Here is a 20,016-nt window from a genome sequence, read left to right on the forward strand (position 1 = left end):
TGTCCATATTCCTTGCTCTATGGAGTTTTCCATCATCAAGCTAGCAATGGATAATTTCCTTTATGTCAAATCACCCTCATCTTTGAATCTCCTTCTTCAGGAAAACTCTGGTCCCTTTTAAGGGTTTGTGTGATCAGATCAGATCCACCAAGGATAATCTCCTTTTCTGTAAGTCAACTGTGCAATGTAACATAATCTAATCACAGGAGTGACCATTTCATCATATTCTCAGTTCACATCCACACTTAAGGAGGGGTAAGAATCTTGGGTGACATAGAGAGGCTTGCTTTTTTTAATCCTTTCTGGCTCTCTCTGACTTTTAATTGAAGTGTTTAGACCATTAATATTTAATATAATTATCAATATGGTGAGATTTAGGTCTATACCATTTTATTATTTTTCTGTTTATCCCTTATGCTTTTTGGTCCTTTGTTTCCCCTCTTACCTAATTTTGTTTGGATTATTAGAGTAATGTTTTAGTATTCTGTTTCAATTTATCTATTACCTTTATAGATATATCTTTTTTAAAAATACATTATTTTCCCCCCTCCCTTCCCTTTCCCCCTCCCCCTGCCCTGCTGTTTTTGCTGTCTGTGTCCATTTGCTGTGTGATCTTCTGTATCTATTTCTCTTTTTGTCTTCTCTTCTCATTTTTCTCCTCTAGGATTCACTGGGATTTGATCCTGGGGACCTCTGATGTGGAGAGAATTTCCCTGTCAATTGCACCGCCTCAGTTCCTGGTCTCTACCGCACTTCACCTTGACTCTTCCCTTTGCCTCTTTTGTTGTGTCATCATCTTGCCACGTAATTCACTTGTGTGGGAATTGGCTCACCGTCCAGGCACTTAGCTTGCTGCGCAGGCACATGGCTTACCACACAGGCAGTGGCTTGCCATGCAGGCACTCATGAGGGCACTTGGCCACACAGGCATGCGTTTGGGCACTCAGCTTGCCATGCGGGCACTCAGTTCACCACATGGGAACTCTCAAGGGCACTTAGCTCACCACAAGGGCACTCGGCTCGCCGCACAGGCACCCATGTGGGCACTTGGCTTGAGGCATGGGCACTCAGCTCACCATGTGGGCACTCAGCTCATCATGCAGGCACTGCCTCACCAGGCAGGCATGCTTTCTCTTCTTTTTCACCAGGGATCAAACCTGGGTCCTCCCATGTGGTAGGTGGTGGCTCTATTACTTTAGCCACATCTGCTTCCCACTTTATCTTATTTTTGATGGTTGCTCAATGGATTACAATAATAATGTTCCACATTTTATTTAGAATTTAAATTGTACCATTTCAAATAAAATGTAAAAAATTGCAACCATACAGATTCCCTGTCCCCATACTCTGCCATAATTTTTTAAAAAGATTTATTTATTTATTTATTTATTTATTTATCCCCCCCCTTCCCCTCCTCCTGCCCTGCTGTTTTTGCTGTCTTTGTTGTCTTTTCTTCTCATTATCTCTCCTCTAGTATTTACCAGGATTTGATCCTGGAGACTTCTGATCCTGGAAAGAGGTGCCCTATCAGTTGCACCACCTCAGTTCCTGGTTTCTGCTGTGCTTCACCTTGACTCTCCCCTTCTCTCTTTTGATGTGTCATCATCTAGCTGCATGACTCACTTGCATGGGCATTGGCTCAACATGCAGGCACTTGTGCAGGTACTGGCTCACTGCACAGGCAGGCTTTCTCTTCTTCTTTTCACCAGGAGGCCCCAAGGATCGAATCCAGATCCTCCCCTATGGTAGGTGGAAGCTCTATCACTTGAGCCACATCTGTTTCACTCTGCCATCATTTTTGTATTATTTGTTTCATATGTATTAAGTCCATACATATTAAAAATCAATAACACAATATTGTATTATAATTTTGTTTTAAATAGTCATATATTTTTTGAAGAACTTGAGAAGAAAAATAATCTTTTATAGTCACAAATATTTTCCAATTTTGTTGCTCTTTATTTCTGAAGGTCTAAGTTTCCCTCTGATATAATTTCCCTTCAGCCTGAAGAATTTCTGTTGGTAATAAATTCTTTTAGTTTTCCTCTATCTGAAAATATATTTTATCTCATTCTTGAAGGATATTTCACTGATAAAGAATTCTGAATTGACAGGTTTTTTCTATTCTTTCTTTCAGCACACTAATATATTGTTTCACCATATTCTGACATCCATTAATTTCAATTAAAATCTTCAGTCATTCAAATCATGGTTCCCCTATTTGTAGTGTATCATTTTTTCCAGAAGCTTTCTCTTCCTCTTTGGTTTTCAACAGTTTTATGCTGGGAGGAGTCCCATGATTATTATGTCTCTAGGCATGTTTTTTCTTGAGTTTATCTTGTTTCAGGTTCATTGAGCTTCTTGAATCCATAAATTATGTTGTTCAATAAATTCAGAAAGTTCTTAACCATTGTTCCTTTAAATATTATTGAAATATTATTCTGCCCCATTCGTCTCTCCTTGTCTTCTGTAATAATAATTGCATATTTATTAAACTTTTTTATATTGTCCCTTGGGGACTATAAGGCTCTCTTCATCTCTCTCTCTCTCTCTGTTCTTCAAATTGGATAATATCTATTTGATATAACTTAAGTTCACTGACTCTTTCCTCTATCATCTCTTTTCTTCTATTAAACCCATAAGTGAATACAGCCCACCCTCATTTTTAAAAGCCACCAAAAAAGAAAAGGTAATTACTTCCATGCTGGTCATTGCTCCAAGTTTTTATTCCCTTACACAATCCACATCCTTTTAAACATTCATCAGAACCTTCAGATAGTCTTTGTATATTTTGACCAGAGTTTATGGTTATTATTAGTGGGAGGATTAGTCTGAGGGCATTATACCACCATACTAGAAGCACAATTCCCTTGAAATTGCTGTTCTGAGTCCCACTTGATGACCTCATCACTGCCTGCCTTGTAGTAGCACTTTCTGGCCCCCATCAGATGGTCTAGTCTCCAGCCAGGTTAGGCTTCCAGATACACTGGCTCTTGAGGCATTCTCTACCTATCCTACACAGCATTCATCACAGTCTGAAATCCTTTGCTTATCTTTGAGATGACTGCTTTGACATCCATTTCTCCAATTACATTCTAAGTTCCAATGACATTCTTGAATCCTTGAACCATACATGACATATCAAGTTTTCTCAATGTGTGAGGTTTATAAGATCACTGACTCACCCACCTTCCAAGCTAACCAGGGAGTTTTGCTCTCCCTAGTCAAAAATATCAATACAAGTTGTCTTGAAATATTTATTCAGAACAATATCAATGTGGCCAGATTTTTCTACTTCCATAGCAATAGTAGTAATTTTTATAACCCAAGAAAAGAAGAGCTAGTATACTTAATGTGCTGCATAATCAAAAGTAGGTTTAATTAGAAAACAAACTGGGTAGATAGAAGAACTTTTGTAGGGATGCTGAAGGCATGTTTTATATGTATAATTTTAATTCAGATTTCCATATTTTTATATAGCTCTAGCAAATGTATAACTCTTACATGTTAGGACAATTTTTGGTTGAATCAAGGACAAATGATGGGAAGGAGAAAGGGAGAGGAAAAAAGGAGGAAGGTTTGGTGGACAAAAATATTCAGAGTCAAAGAAAGACTCAGAGAAATGTATTTTCCTGTGGCCACGTGGTAAGGGTTATAAGACAGAAAGACTTTTAAAGAGACTTGAAAGCATACAGCTCTCTGAAATGGTATTAACTGGGATGGGATTAAGTATGTGAGTGAGTAAAGACAAGGAAAAGGGAGAAGACCATGTGGGCTCCCCCAGAGAAAGAAAGTGATCACAGAAATGGTAGATCTGAATCCAGGCTGTCCAATAGAACAGTATCTGATGCTGGAAATGGGTTATATCTGCACCATCTAGTATGGTAGATAGCAACCACTTGTGCCTATTGAGCACTTGAAATGGGGAACTATGACTAAGAACAGAATTTTTTTTAAATTTTAATTAATTTAGATTTAAAATTATGTAGCTCCATGTGGCTAGAGGCTCCTGTGCTGCTCAGTGCAGGATCTGATGGCTCCCTGCACATGGATGTGGGGAAGGGATATGGCTTTGGGCTAGCTGTGGCCCAGAACAGCTGATGGTCACACAGAATGGGGCTGGTGAGGTGAGTAAAGCAGACCTGTGAAGGAAGGGGGGAGGTGGTCATTGGTATTTTGGGACCAATGCCGTATGTTCATTTTTAGCATGCTTTTTAATAAGGTAGTGTAGCAGTTTGATATTGTTTATGAATTCCAAAAATAGATATTGGATTTATTTTATTTTATGTTTATAAACTGGTCAGCTCCTCTGGGCATATTAGATTGTATTGACTTCAGAGGTCTTACTTTTACTTGATTAAATTATGATTAGGGCTTTGATTGGTCCACTTCAGTAGGATGTTAAGTCCCCACCCCCTTGATGGGCAGGGACTCACAGAGAAAACTACTGACAGAGGAAAGAGTTTGGAGTTTTTTGGCTGCTGGAACCTCGGGAAGTAAATACAAAGGAGAAGAACACAGAGGAATGGAGATGACTCCATAGACTCGGTAGAGGCCCCAGGAAGAGAGAGACTGATAGTCTACAGCTGACCTTGTGGAGGAACAGAGAAGCTGAGCCCAGAGAGGAATGAGCCCTGGGAGAGAGACGAGACTTATCTCATCCTGCAGCTGATATTAGAAGGAACTGGGATGACAGAGCTTAACAGGAAGAGGAAGGCTGGACCCTTGCAGACATAAGCAGACATCTTGCTCCAACACATGGCAACAGACTTTGGTGAAGAAAGTAACTTATGCTTTAAGGCCTTGTGACTGTAAGCTTCCCCCAAATAAATACCCTTTATAAAAGTCAACAGATTTCTAGTACTTTGCATCAGGACCCCTTTGAGTGACTAATACTGGTGGCAAACTATATTTAGGTAAAAGTTAAAACAATTGAATTTCTCTCAACTACTCCACTAACAACTGCTTCATGGACTGCTTTAATGACTTTCAACATCAGTATGGAAGATGTCCAGAAGAGCATGAGAAAGCATTAAAATTTGTGCAGAGAATGAAGGGAAGCATACAGACAACCTCTAAGTAGCATGTGTTGTGGCCTTTCCATAGCACAGTGCCTGCGTGTGGTAGGCACTCCTTACCTAGTTATTGAGTGGATGTCTGCTTTGTCAGGACAGGCAGCCAAATGAGGAGCCCGGACCACTGTGGTGCTCTCCTCCTCTCTGTGGCATCCTGATGTGCATAAAAGGCCACGAAGGAGGCAGCTGGAAAACGCAAGACTGGATGAGGTAACCCAAAGAATGAACCTAGAAAGATCTAAGTCTCAGGCACAGAAAAAGGAAATGGCAGGAGACTGAGGTAGGGTTATTTCAAAATGTCACAGAATAAGGGAGAGTTTCAACAAATGTGAAACTTCTTGCAGGGAAAAATATTTACTCTTATGGATAGTCTATCATTTGGCATCCTTCTCCCCACTAGATGTCTAAATTGAGTTACAAATAAAGAGTGGCATTGGATGATCTGATTTGTGCGTACCAAAACTCTCTCTCTCTGTCTCTCTCTCTCTCACACATACACACACATACACACAATTACAACAATTTTCTTTTTTTTAAGGTCCCGGGACCGGAGCTTGAACCCAGGACCTCATATGTGGTATGCCGGTGCTCAATCACTTGCACTACACCGACTCCCTATGACAAACTTTTTAGTAGAATTAATGTTCCCTAAGTAATAAAATGCTCTGAAGATTGTTCACACTCTTGGAAAAGTGAAATGAAGTGTGTTAACTGAGAAATAATATGATTGTTCATTTTTCAGATATTCTTCAGCTTCTGTGAAAAGAATGTGGATTATGAAACCTTCAAAGCATTCAATGATGCTTGTCTTGTCTATGATGGCCGGCTTGTCATTGATACCAACTTCCACACCAACGACATTGCCATCAGAGCTGCGGGCTCCCTCACCAAATTCTCCAATCGATATTATTCAAATGAGTGGACCCATAGCAACTTCAGTTCCAAAGAAATTGGCTTTCAGCTTGCAGCAGCTATGCTCAGTCTCTTTGACCCAACACTCGAGCCGGTGACTGAGCCACCAGCTGATCTTGATCGACTCATTCCCATGTACAAGGGAGCCAAGATCCAAGGTATGTGACACGGTAACCTTTTTTCCCTTGGTGACGTTGCCAGCTGGCTCTGGGCCTGTGTTCAGCCCAGTCCTCCATGTATCTCTTTAGATTTGGCTCTTCAGTCCCTAAGCTGGTTGCCACAGAGACCAAGGAAGGATCTCTCTCCTTTTAAGTTTTTATTATGTACCTGGCACTATTATTATTTGTAGTCCTTTGCACTTTGAGTATTTATTATGGACCACATCATAACTGTAGTCCCCATTTTACAAGTAAGGAAACTGAGACTAGCGGAGACTCAGTAAGTTGCCTGGGGGTTCACTCCACAGCTGTAAGTGACAGTGTGCCCTGGTATTTTACCCCCAAATTTCTTTTACACTTTAAGTTGAGAGGTGAGGAGACCATCCCAAGTTAGCTGCCCCTTAGCCTGCTATCTGGATAGATAAGCTAAGCCCTTTGCATCCATAGAACAATCCATTTTCACCCCTAAACCCTGCTGAACCCTAAGGAGGTAATTTTAAGAGTAGCACAGGGTTCCTTTACTTTCAGGAAATGAGAGAAACCTTTGAAAATGACATCTTAGAATGTTGTGGACTCTCTACCAAAAAAATGCACACATTTACAATATTGTAGTCGGCAAAGCTAGTAAAGAGAATAGCAGACTAAAGAGTCTTTCAGTCCCTCCCTTTCTCTACCTGTCCAAATGGCCTTGGCAAGGTTCTGCCCTCGTTCTCACATTGGATGCAGCCTCAAGAAAGGTGATGGCATGGGGAAGGAAGAGAAGAGGTGAGTGTCAGACACAAGAGATTGATCTGGGCCAAGCTAAAAAAAATTAAGACTTAGATAATGATACTTTTCAAAATCATTGAACAAAGAACTTTGCTGATTTTCCTTAAGAAGTTCAGGTTCTAAAATATTTTGGTTACACGTTGGAGGAGTGATGGGGAATGGGAACATCTGCAACATGTGCAGCCTCTAAAAGTCTCGATCTGGCTTTGGCAGGTGTAGGTTAGAGTGCCAGGAGTTGTGAGTAATCAGGATATACAGGATCAGTTTGGCACATCTTCCTGGAACACTGGGAACTATGTTCAGGGGTATTTTAGTAATACCCAACCATCACAGGGTGTTCCTTGCTATTAGCAGTACTTCATTGGAGAAGTCTCAGGAGGATACACCATTACAGCCATCTCTCTTTGTTTGTGCTTTGGTGAAAATATAAGTTCAATTCCCACCTCATTAACAATTACTTTTTTTTTTTAATTGGCTCTAATTTTAAGGTTAAACTTTTATTGACTCAGTTAATGCTTAAACTTTCTTGATAGTCTCAAACCTTAGAGTTGATTTGTTCAAAACAGGATTTCACATATTGCATTTGATGGATATGTCTCTTTTTTTTTTTTTTGATTGCTCTCTTTTATTTTTCCGTAGTTAGACCTCTCAGAGAACCAGGCCTAGGGCAAGAAGAGGGGGGAATGAAACCCAGTATTTGAGTACATAGGTTTACAGAAACATAATACATCTTCCTGACTTTGTAGTACAAGTGTTTAAACATTTATTTTAATTATCAACAAAAAAGTATGTAGTTCAAAGTCAGGTAATTTTGAAAAGAGGCACAATGTAAATTTTAGGCCTAAATCCAACAAATATGTCAATTTTAGTAGCAACTCATAGCATTTTTCTTTTTTTTTTTCTTTTTTTTATTGATTTTGTAAAAATATTACATTAAAAAAATATATATATATGAGGTCCCATTCAACCCCACCACCCCCACCCCACCACTCCCCCCCCAGCAACACTCACTCCCATCATCATGACACAACCATTGCATTTGGTAAGTACATCTCTGGGCATCTCTGCACCTCATGGTCAGTGGTCCACATCATGGCCCATACTCTCCCACATTCCATCCAGTGGGCCCTGGGAGGATTTACAATGTCTGGTGATTGCCCCTGCAGCACCATCCAGGGCAACTCTAAGTCCCAAAGGCACCTCCACATCTCATCTCTTCCTGCCATTCCCCATACCCATCAGCCACTGTGTCCACTTTTCCCACTCCAATGCCACCTTTTCTCTGTGGACCTTGGATTGGTTGTGTCCATTGCACCTCTATGTCAAGAGGAGGCTCAGATTCCACATGGATACTGGATGCAATCCTCCTGCTTTCAGTTGTAGGCACTCTAGGCTCCATGGTGTGGTGGTTGTCCTTCTTCAACTAACAAGTACTTTAAAATATGGGAAACTTGTTATTTTCTTTAGGAGGCATTCTTCCTCGGCATTATCATTATCTGCACATTGCCAAGCCTGCCATTCCAGCTCCCTTGGAAGTACAAATGGCTCAGCCTGATTTTGTAAGTATTATTTCCAAATTCACTTTACTTTCAAATATAACACTTTGTGTACAAGAGGGTGAAATTCTTTATTCATAGTCCTTAGTGGTTCATAACATTAGAGAGTCATTGTGGTAACCAGCCCCCAAAATGGTCCCCAATACTTGTCACCCCTGGCATTCATGCCCTGTGTCATTCTGTCCTATACTGAATAGGACTGGCCTGCATAGCCAACAGAAGATTGTGAAAATGGCAGTGTGTGACTTCTTAGGCCAGGTCATGAAAGATAGTACCACTTTTACCTTGTTCCTCTTGGATCACTTGCTGCCATGTTTTGAGGTCACTCAAACAGCCCTTTGGAGAGGTCCCTGTGGGAAGGAACTGAGACCTCCTACCAACAGTCGTTATCAGTTTGCCCATCATGTGAGTGCACCAGCTTGGAAGCAGATCTTCTAACCCCAGTTGAGTCTACAGATGACTGCAGCCCAGTGAATATCTTGACTGTAAACTTAAGAAAGACCTGGAGACAGAAACCAACCCCCTCCCCCTGCTACTAAGAAACTCCTAATTCCTGACTCCAAGACTCTATGATATAATAAAAATATATTGTTTTTTTAAGCCACTAAGTTTGTGATTTAGCTATAGATAACTAAAATAACCTTTGTGGCAATGCAGGAGTATATTGCTTAGAATCTGGAATGGCTGTTTTCTTGCTCTCCTTGAATTTTACCAAAAGGACCATTCAAGAAAAGCAGAAACTGTGGGGGTGGAGTTCACCTGGGCTAAAGGCAACCAGAATGGACACAAAATGGTAGGTATTTAATTTGCTAGAAGTTGCTGGGAGCACTATACCAGAAATGGGTTGGCTTTTACAATGGGGACTTATTAGGTTAAAAGCTCACAGTTCTGAGGCCGTCACAGTGTCCAAATCAGGAATAGGATGGCATCTGCTCATCTCTCCCTTTCCTCTTAGCCTCATTGCTTTCAATTCTAGCTAAAGTGACTCCCTCTCAGCTTCAGTGTTCCATTGATTTTAGCTTCTGGCTCCCAGGGCCTTCTCTCTCAGTGTCTAGATTCCTCTCTGTCTGTGCAGCTTTTTACTGTGTCTGTGGATTTTTATTCCTCCATTTATATAAAGGATTCCAGTAAGAGGATTAGGACCCACCCTGGGTCACACAATTTAATTAGAGGTCCATAATGGAAGTAATTTAATCCACACCTCCCCCAATAGGTTTACAAGCATAGGAATGGATTAGCTTTAAGAACAGGATTTTCTGGGGTCCACAAAAGCTTCAAATTGTCACATTCCGCCCTCTAGACCTCTAAAATACATATTCTTTCCATTTGCAAAATACATTCATCCTATCACAATATTTCAAAAGCCTTAAGTCATTTCAGTAATAATATGAAGCATAAACTCATCAAAATCAGTTATAGGCAGGTGTTCTGTCTTGGGTCAAAATACCTCTCTGGCTGTGGACCTGTGAAACTTACAAAACCAGTTACCTGCTTCCAAAATACAAAGGAGGGAAAATCACAGGATAAAGTTCCTATTGCCATACGGAGAAACTGGAAGGAACACAGGGGTCATGGATCCAGAACAGTTCTGAAAACCGGCAGGGCATACTCCATTAGATTTCAAAGTCTGAGAGTCATCTATAAAACATTGGTTTCTTCTTCCCAGGGCTTGACTGAGAGGCAGCCCCACCCTTTCCAAGGGACTGCCCTGTGGCCATGGTCTCTGCTCCACCTTCATCAGGCATCTGGGTGGCAGACTCTAGGCTCCACCCTCTGAGAACACTGAGGTGATAGCCACACTGACCCCAATCTATGGGGCACAAGCTCAAACCCCTGAGAAGAGTGAGGTGGTGGCTAAACTCTCCCCAGTTCTCTGGGACTGTACTACATTGTCTCTGAAGTCTTGGGTGGTAACACTCTCCCTCAACAATAGAACAGAAGCCAGCAGGGGCAACGACACTCAGCTGGAGAGCTCCTCAAGGAAGAGTCCCTAAGAGATGGTTGCAAATGGGTGTTTGCTATCAACTAAGACTTTCCTTCCTGTTGTGTCATGCTTGCTTTTTAGTCAGTGATACAGATGCTGGTAGATACCTACCTAACATCTGTTCCCATCTTCTTACTTACTCTGAATAAGTAAAATTTCCCAGGTTTCCTTGAAAATATGGTTTTCCATGTGGAAGGTTCTGACCAATGAGATGTAAGTAGAAGCTGCTGGATGGGGTGTTCAAGAAAATTCCTCAAAAGGGGACACACAGGCTATTGGACTCTCACACTTCTTCCTCAGGAAATATGAATCCTGGCTCTTCTATTTTCTTCCCATGGGGCCTTGAATAAGTTATTTAACTTCTCTGAATTGCTGGATTATTAGGGATCATATATATAGTAACCCTGCCTCGCACAAAATGGGTGGCCAGGTAAATAATGAAAAGTGGGGAAACGGACTTTGGCCCAGTGGTTAGGGTGTCCGTCTACCACATGGGAGGCCCGCGGTTCAGGCCCCGGGCCTCCTTGACCCGTGTGGAGCTGGCCCATGTGCAGTGCTGATGCGCGCCAGGAGTGCCCTGCCACACACAGGTGTCCCCCGCATAGGGGAGCCCCACGCGCAAGGAGTGCGCCCCGTAAGGAGAGCCGCCCAGCGCAAAGGAGGGAGCAGCCTGCCGAGGAATGGCGCCGCCCACACTTCCCGTGCTGCTGACGACAACAGAAGCGGACAGAGAAACAAGACGCAGCAAAAAGACACAGAGAACAGACAACCGGGGAAGGGGAGGGGGATTAAATAAATAAAAATAAATCTTTAAAAAAAAAAAAAAAAAGTGGCTCTTCTAGGGAAAGGGCAGATGCTATGGGTTTAAAACTTATTTCCATTAGGTCTTCCCAGATTCTCTTTATTTTATTTTAAATACCATACCATTTTTATGTTTTTTCAATTTATTTCTCTCCCCTCCCCTCCCCTTTGTCTGCTCTCTGTGTGCATTCGCTGTGTGTTCTTCTGTGTCAACTTGCATTCTTGTCAGTGGCACCCGGAATCTGTGTCTCTTTTTGTTGCATCATCTTGCTGCATCAGCTCTCCGTGTGTGCAGCGCCACTCCTGGGCAGGCTGCACTTTTTTCACACGGGGCAGCTCTCCTTACAGGGCACACTCCTAGTGCATGGGGCTCCCCTGTGCAGGGAACACCCCTGAGTGGCACGGCACTCCTTGTGCGCATCAGCACTTCCCTGATTCTTTTAGGTGCCCTGTACACTTTTCTAATACAAAATTGTCTTAACCAATTAAAAAAAAAAAAAAGGATCATGATGAATGGCATTCCCATTTCTATTGTAGTGCAATAAAATTTAGTGACATAAAATACCTATGCAGATAGGTCACAGCTGGAATGGCTTCTCTCTGTTCCAGAATGCCTGAGGCTCAGCTGGGAAGATGGGAAGGCTGGGGGTGACTCAGTGGTCTGACTCACCTGAGGACTTATTTATTCATATGCCCAGCACCTAGACTGGGATGACTTGAAGGCATGGAGTATTGCCCAGAACATCCACTCTTTGGCTGTCCATGTGGCCTGGACTCCCTCACAGCATGGTGGCTTCAAAGTAGTCAGACTTCTCACTCAGCTGCTCAGGGCTCCATGCTCAAAACACAAATCACAAGCTGCATTCCCTTTTACAATCCAGCCTCAGAAGTCACACCATGTCACCTCCACCATGTTCTATTTGTTGGTGCTGTCACAGGCTCACTGAAATTCAAGGAGAGAAAGCACAGAGCCCATCCCTCTATGCAAAGAGTGTCAAGGTCATACTGTGGAAGAGTATCCTGATGGGGGACATTGTTGTGGCCATTGGTGACAAGCTGTCACCAATGAAACAGGACGTGAGATGCTCCACCTCGGCAACGTGGAAAGTCAAACAAGAGGAAAACCCAGATGATGTGTTAAGAGGCTGAGCTCTTTGGTTATCACTGATAAGTAGCTCCAGCCTAAGGATACAGATGAGATAGCAAATATTGAGCTTGATTTCCAACAGTCTTCTTCAAAGACACTGCATGATTTCATACAAGCGATGTCATTTACTTTTGATCTACTGGCTCTCCTCTCTTCTCAGGAGCCAAAGGAGTTTTTAGATAATGAGAGTTTTAATAAGAATGCAACTTAAATAGATTATTTGGCTGGTGCTATGACAGTATTTGAACAGGACCACTGACTTTAATTAACCATTTTGCCAGGTGGACCTCCTTTTTAATTAGTACAGAAGATCTAAACAGATTTTTCCATTTTATTCTCCAAGAAAAAAAAATATAGGCTTGTTCCATGGCAATCTTTTGGGGTAGAATTAATTTGAATTTGTAAAGTTATTGCCAAAATGGTCAGGAGTCACCTAAAAATGGCCAATTGATGAATAAAGAAGCCCACTGAATAATATTTCACTAGAGAAACTAAATTACTATTTTTACTATAAATGCAGTACAGACAAATCTTATCAGATTTTTATAATATTCACCAAATGAAATGTTTATGTAAGAAGATTCTTAGCAATTCATGAGCTCTTTGAGCGGTAATTTGACAAAAGGAAGAAAGGGGACCCCAAATAGTCTACATAATAAACTAATTTACAGATTCCACTCCACATGCTTTGTTGGCTTATATACCATGGAATAAAGAAATTTGTCACAACAAATTCTGTTTTGGATACCATTAAATTTTAAATTGTGTGTTCATCATGAGAGTTGGGAACCTGATTTCTTGAACATCAAGTCTGATTAATCATGTGGCTTTCATTTGGCATGAATTTCAGAGCCATTTTCCAACCTTTGTCAAAATCATAAAGGAATTCATAAGGATAATTGTATTAAAGGAAAAAAAGAAGGGGGAAAAAACAACACCAGAGCTAGTTACTCCAACAAAATCTAATATTCAAGATCCAAATTTCCTAACAATTCCTTATACACTTAGAATAAAGGAAGACAGCAGTCACACCCCACAGAATTGGAAAGTATGTGAAATGATCATTGTTACCCCAGAATCCCTCATGGGGTGGCAGGGCCAGAAGATGCCTTCAGTTGTCATTTAATAGAGTGATTTTCCAAGAGGACAGGCAGGAAGCAAGCATCTGATTTTCCTTATCTGTCAGCAACTGTAAATAGAAGTGACCTGGGGAATATAGATAGGTCTACACGCCCCCACCTTGGGTAATTCGTGTCCAGGAACCCACTCTAATGGCTCTAATGGTGAGTTCTCTCTAATGTCAGTGGAAAACATTTTGATACATTCCTAACTCCCAGGTTGCACCCCGCCCCCTCCAGTTATTGCTAACTGTAGTACCAGCTCTCGTACCAGATCTCATTAAAATGGATATGAGCTATCATAACACAGCTTATTAAGCCATTGACTGGGCATTACTTCCTCTATAATGTGACTGCTTTCTGAACTCATTAAGCCCTCATGGCTATAATGCACTGTACACTTAGGGGTAAGCTGACAAAATATACAGAGGAGACCCAATGATTGTTATTCCATCTTTAAGTTGAAAAGTAAGACCAAACGGGAAAAAAGCAGATCCATGACAACAGAAGAAATCCTTGAACACAGGGGAGATGGTACCACACTCATCAAACAGGTTGACCTCTGCGGGCAGTCTCCTCCCTGCTCTCAGCCAGCAAGCCGTCCGAGAACTTACCAAGACACCCACCAGTTCTGTGACTGTGGCTCACGTACTCAGCATGAAGAAAGTTTAAAAAGGAGAAGCAAGAGGAGGGGGAGGCTACTGCCCGACTTCACGGTATTGTTTGCTTTGTTCTCCAAAGAGCCCCGAGGAACCTGGCAGAAAAACTAAGGCAGAGCTGTTGCCAGCACCCCCTCTCCCAGACCCCCACCGCACTGCTCCCAAGGCAAAGCCCTTCCTCAGACAGATACTCAACGGTGGTTTTCCAACTTTTGCAGCCAGGCGCCCTAACTGTGAAGGAAGTAGCCCCCTATGCCTTGGGTCTGGGGACTAAGCCTTAAACTGTTGGTGCCAAACTCAAATGGTCTTTAAAGTCTTGTATCTAACCTTAGAAATGCACATGGAGGTGCTTTCCTCATTATCATAGCCATTTATGTGTATTTAATTCTAATATAACGTTTACTATCATGTACTTTAAGCAAAATTGACTCTGGGGATTATTCTGTGATGGGACGTGCTCCCACCCCAGGTGGTATTCATTATTTTGAGATGTCAGGACTTGAGGAAACAGCCCTGAATTTTAAAAGCAGTGGGGAGATCTAGAACTGGAGAAACGCTGGTAGCAATAGGCAACAGGCTAGTGGGATGATCAGACAAAGAGGCACTCTGCAGCCAGGCCAGTGGTTCAAGCCCCACCTTCCACACTCAACTCCTCACTGGGACCTTCTCCTACTTTCCTTCCCTCACTCCTTCCCTCCCTCCTTTCTTCTTTTCTTCCTCTCTCCTTCTCTCTCAATTTGTTTGTCAAGAGTGCACTGTACTTGCCACAGCCCAACCAGAATATCTTAAAATAACTTTTTCTCATTGTAGAAGTGATACTCATTGTTTCAAAATTAGAAACTAAAGATAGTCAAGTCAAATGAACAAAAAGAGAAGCAATGAAAACAACCTAGTTTCCCAACCACAGAAAATAACCATTACCATTTTGTTAAAATGTTGGATACAAAAAATGGAATATTGTGCATTCTTGTAAACTACTTTTATCATATAAAATGTACTGTGAACATGATTCCCTGTAATTAAATATATATTGACAATAATTTTTATTGGGTGCATTTTATTCCATTGTGTGGATATATCACTGTTTTGATAGGTAGCAGCTTATTGAAATGTTTTGTGAATGTTTTGGATTTGTTTGTTTTTAACACTTTGTTTTTGAGGTGGATTTTCTCTCTGAATCCATTCATCTCTATGAATGACAGACCACTTAGATCTCCCTTGAGCGCCTGTTCCTCAATGCCTTTCCTAAGCTGGATTTGTCCTCTCCCCCATCCCCAAATATCCAATTTCTCACCATACTTGGGGCTGGTCACAGCGTACTTGCCATGCCTATGTTAATCTCACCTTGTGTCTGTTAAATTGGCCAATTCCTTCTTCAGGGACTTGGGCGTGTGGAACCCAAACACCTACCAGCTGCCTCAATTTATTTAAAAATTCAGTTAAACCGTGTGTCCTTGTTTAGATAAAGTCCCCAGGAGATTTCTAGGACAGAGTAAATGTTTGGGCTTGTACAGTCCAACCTGCGTTGCGTTTCTAAATGCCACGATCAAGTCCAGAGTAAAAGTTTAAGTCTTTATGCGTTTGAGAAAGACTTATTGAGCATTACCACATCCTAAGTACAGTGACTAGGGACTTAAAGTGAAGGTTCAAACAAAAGCCACAAAACCCGTGTTTGTCCACCGAGGGTCCCCAGTTTACATCTCTGGTTGGTAGGTTGGCAGCCAGCAGGGACTGAATAGAGGCAGGGGTGGTGACAAGGATTGGAGCAGCAGTGGCCCTTGTTGTCTTGGCTCACATGGCACTGTAGCCAGCGTTTCTAAGGGGCAGAAAGCCAGGAATCTACAAACTGAAAAGTAGCTCGCAGCACACATATGTGTATTTCCCATAGACACAAGCCTTCTGCCTGGGAACCTTACCAAATAACCAAGCCTCACCAAGCCTCATGTTTTACTTGTTTCTTTTTTATAAAAATAACTGAAATTACTTCTGATCACTTTTGACTGGAAGTTTTTTCTCATAAAGATGCCACGAAAAACTATGAAAGTTAATGGTCCAAGAGCACCTCATAAAGAGAACACCCAATTCCATGAATTAGCTGTGTGAGGTACTGAGTAATAGGGAATTGGTCGTAACCTAGCAACTAATTTAGAAACCCAGAGTGACGTAATCACAGTTCAAAATCTCCTGAGGAGCATTTGGTCTAGTCCAAGTATGTGGTTTCTGGGACACTGTTACCTTTCATTGAGTTTAGTCAATATTCATTACTTTATTTGCAACAAGTGACAAGATTACGCATCTGGAATATCTGAAAAATAAATTGCTATGACAAAACCAGAAATGGTTCTAATGTTTTTCTGATTCCTACCTCCCCACCAGGGCTTAGAAATAGTTACAGGTAATGTACAAAATGGGAACTACTTCAGAATTCACATTAACAAGTACAAAATGGTGGAAACCATCACATGCCTCTCCAAGGAGCCCTTCCCTGCCTCCAACTACATCCGCTTGTTTGGGCAGCACGAGCAAGTCCTCAACAACCTTTGTGAGCGGTATCATGACAAGCTAATCCCAGATCTCTATAGGTGAGTTGGATACTGTATTTTACAAAGGGGAACTATGAAATATATATTATGGCTTGTGAATGACAGGCATGTTTTGTTATGTCCCGGAGAGCAAAATGGAATCCATGGGAGAAGCTGGAGTGGTGCAGATTTCATTCTAATATAAGAAAGCACCTCAGAGCACAGGAATTGGCCAGAGACCAAGGGGTCATGTGGGGTAGAGCATGGGCTCTGGGTGTGTCCACAAGGGACCCTCAGGACCATGTGTGGGTCTGGATGTGATGAGTATTCAAGTCCCTTTGGATATGGGGCCACTAAAGCAATGGTCAGAAATGTAAGTGGTAGCCTGGGGAGCAGGGGGTAGAAGAACCTCGTCGCATTGGTGATGCCAGCCTTGTTCCTTACCGTCTGTGCCCAGCAGAGGGGAGGTAGCTGTTTGTCTAGGATGTGACTAAGGGTATTCCTGTACTGAGAGGTTCGTTAAACTCGATGATGTAAATCTAATCTTTTCAGACTCCAAGAACATTCTTTGATCTTGTATCTCTAGGAAGGCGGAGAATTTTAGAGCTGGAAAGAACCTGTGTCTTATGGCTGTAGCCTGCTGCTTGGAAAGGTTAGGGGAATTTCTCTCTAGCATCAAAACAAGATGATGGCAGAACCAGTACCAGACATATATACAAAGTGTAAATCATAGAATTCCAGTGTCATCAAAACCCATAGGGAGTGACTTCCAGAATCAGAGTAATTCTCTCCCCACCCTCCTTAAATTTTTTAAAATTGTAGAATATATCATACAAACAAAATGTTGTAAAACAATGAATTCCTGAAAGGAAATAATAATGGAAATCTATGTGTGCACAGTCTACATCAAGAAATGAATCCTTACCCCAGGACCTTAGAAGCCCCTGTAAGACTACGCTCCCCTTTTTCTCCTTTGGAGAGGATCACCAATCTGAAGTTTGGGTTAATCATTCCTTTTCTTTCCTGTAAAGCAGAGATCAGCAAACTTTTTCTGTAAAGGTCCAGAGAGTAAATATTTTCAGCTTTGCAGGCCATATGGTCTCTGTCACAGCTATTCAACTCTGCCGTTGTAGTGCAAAAACAGTCATAGACAATCCGTAAACAAAAGGATGTGGCCATGTCCAATAACCCGTTATTTACCAAAAGTGGCAGTGGGCCAGATTTGGTCCATGGGTCAGATTTTTGCCAATCTCTGTTTCAAAGCTTTACCAAATATATATGATTTTCTAAATAACATATTAATTCATTTTGTCTACTTTTGAATGGAGTCTCTGGCTTACCAAAGAAGGCCAACATTCTGTTTTGCATTATGTTTGCGAAAACCATCCAGGCTGATGCATGTGGCTATGGTTCATTTGCTTTCCCTGCTGTACAGTCCTCCATTAAATGACTGTGTCATATGTCACAATTCATTCAGTCATTTTCCTGTTGATTGATGTTTAGATTGTTTCCAGTGTGGGGCCATTACAATGTGGGGAACCTTGCAGATTTACCTCCTGTGCAAGAATTTCTCTAGCATATTCCTAGCACTGGAGCTGCTGCATTGCAGGACAGGCATACCTTCCTTCTACTTTACTAGGTGATGCCAGCATGCTTTCCACAGCAGTTGTATCTATGTAAACTCCCTGAGAGAAGCACCTGAGAGTTCCCTTTGCTCTACAGTCCTGTCAGACCTTGGTACTGTTAGACTTTAAAAGTTTAGCCAATTTGGTGCATATGAAAAGATACCTGCCTGTAGTTTTACTTTGCCTTTCTCTGATTAATAATGCATTGAAGTGTCTTCCTTCAGTTGTGCCTGGGCCATTTGTCTTACTTTACTATGAAATGCCTGATTATGACATTTGTCTACTTTTCTTTTGGGTTGTCTTTTTCTTATTCACAGGACTTATTTGTATATTCTGGATGCTTAAACTTGTTTTGGTTGCATAGTACAGCAGTTTGATATGGTTCATGAATTCCAAAAGTAGATATTGGATTATGTTTGTCAACTGATCTGTACCTGGGTGTGATTAAATTATGCTTAGGGTTTTATTGGGTCACATCAGTAGGGTATTGAGTCCCTGCCCCTTGGTGGGTGGGCACTCACAGATAAAAGACATGGCAAAGGGCAGAGTTAGAGTTTTGATATTAGAGTTTTGATGCTGGAGTTTGGGGCTGGAGCCCAGGAAGTGAACACACAGGAGAAGAACACAGAGGAAAGGAGATGGCTCCTTGGACACGGTGGAAGCACCAGGGAGAGAGACAGAGCCAGCACCTGAGAGTCTACATTTGGCCTTGCGAAGAGAGGTAAAGCCTAGAGAGCCTTACAGTCTACAGCTGACCTTGTGAAGAAAACAAAGGTGCTGAGCCCAGAGATAAATAGAACTCTGGGAAGAGAGGAACCCAAGAAGCCTGAACTCTTGGCAGACTTTGGCAGCCATCTTGCCCCAACATGCGGCAGTAGACTTTGGTGAGGGAAGTAACTTACGCTTTGTGGCCTAGTAACTGTAAGCATCTACCCCGAATAAATACCCTTTATAAAAACCAACTGATTTCTGGTATTTCGTATCAGCACCCCTTTTGGCTGACTAATACACATAGTGTTAATATATCTTCTCTTATGTTCTGGCTTGTCATTTCACCTTCTTTATAGTGTTAATTAACAACTATTCTTAATGTATTCTCTTTGTCCTCTTCACGACTGTCTTGGGAAGCGGCTGTGGCTCAAGCAATTGAGTTCCTGTTTACCATATGGAGGACCCAGGTTTGAGCTCTAGGACCTCCTGGTAAAAAAAGAAAAAAGGCATGCCAGACCTGTGTGGTGAGAAGGCGCAGGCCCCCACATGACCAAGTGACGCACCAAAGAAACGATGACATAACCAGATAGGAAAAAAAAAAGACTGTTTTGAGTATTTCTGTTTCTTTGCTCTTCTAGTAAGTTTTATGATCACCTTATTAAGCTCCATGAAAAGGACCCCTGGATTTGACAGGAAATGCATTACATTTTAGATCAATTTGGCAAAGTGATATTGAGTCCAATATTATAGCATAATATGTGTCTCAATTTATTTAGGCCTTCTTTAATGTCTTTCAACAAAGGTTTATAATTTTCCCCATCAATGACTTGGATGATTTTTGTTTGATATGGTGCTTTATATTTTTATTGTCATTTTAAATTTCATTTCTAATTGCTTGTATATAGAAATGCATTAACATTTTGTAGCATTTCATGTCCTTCAAATTTGCTCAATTCCCTTATTCATTCTAATAATTTACC

At 41.6% G+C, this 20,016-nt stretch overlaps 1 protein-coding gene across 13 annotated transcripts in view; it reads left to right on the forward strand.

Annotated features, from left to right (window-relative positions):
* The window catches only part of CFAP61 (cilia and flagella associated protein 61), a 309,663-nt gene that overhangs the window by 227,900 nt on the left and 61,747 nt on the right, over positions 1–20,016 (forward strand). For all 13 annotated transcript variants that reach the window (XM_058286761.1, XM_058286762.1, XM_058286763.1 and 10 more), the window contains 3 exons: positions 5,818–6,145; positions 8,381–8,472; positions 16,555–16,760. In XM_058286761.1, coding sequence (XP_058142744.1) covers positions 5,818–6,145; positions 8,381–8,472; positions 16,555–16,760 — 626 coding nt within the window. The remainder of the gene's footprint in view (positions 1–5,817; positions 6,146–8,380; positions 8,473–16,554; positions 16,761–20,016) is intronic.

Source organism: Dasypus novemcinctus, chromosome 24 (assembly GCF_030445035.2).
Source record: "Dasypus novemcinctus isolate mDasNov1 chromosome 24, mDasNov1.1.hap2, whole genome shotgun sequence".
Taxonomy (NCBI): domain Eukaryota; kingdom Metazoa; phylum Chordata; class Mammalia; order Cingulata; family Dasypodidae; genus Dasypus; species Dasypus novemcinctus.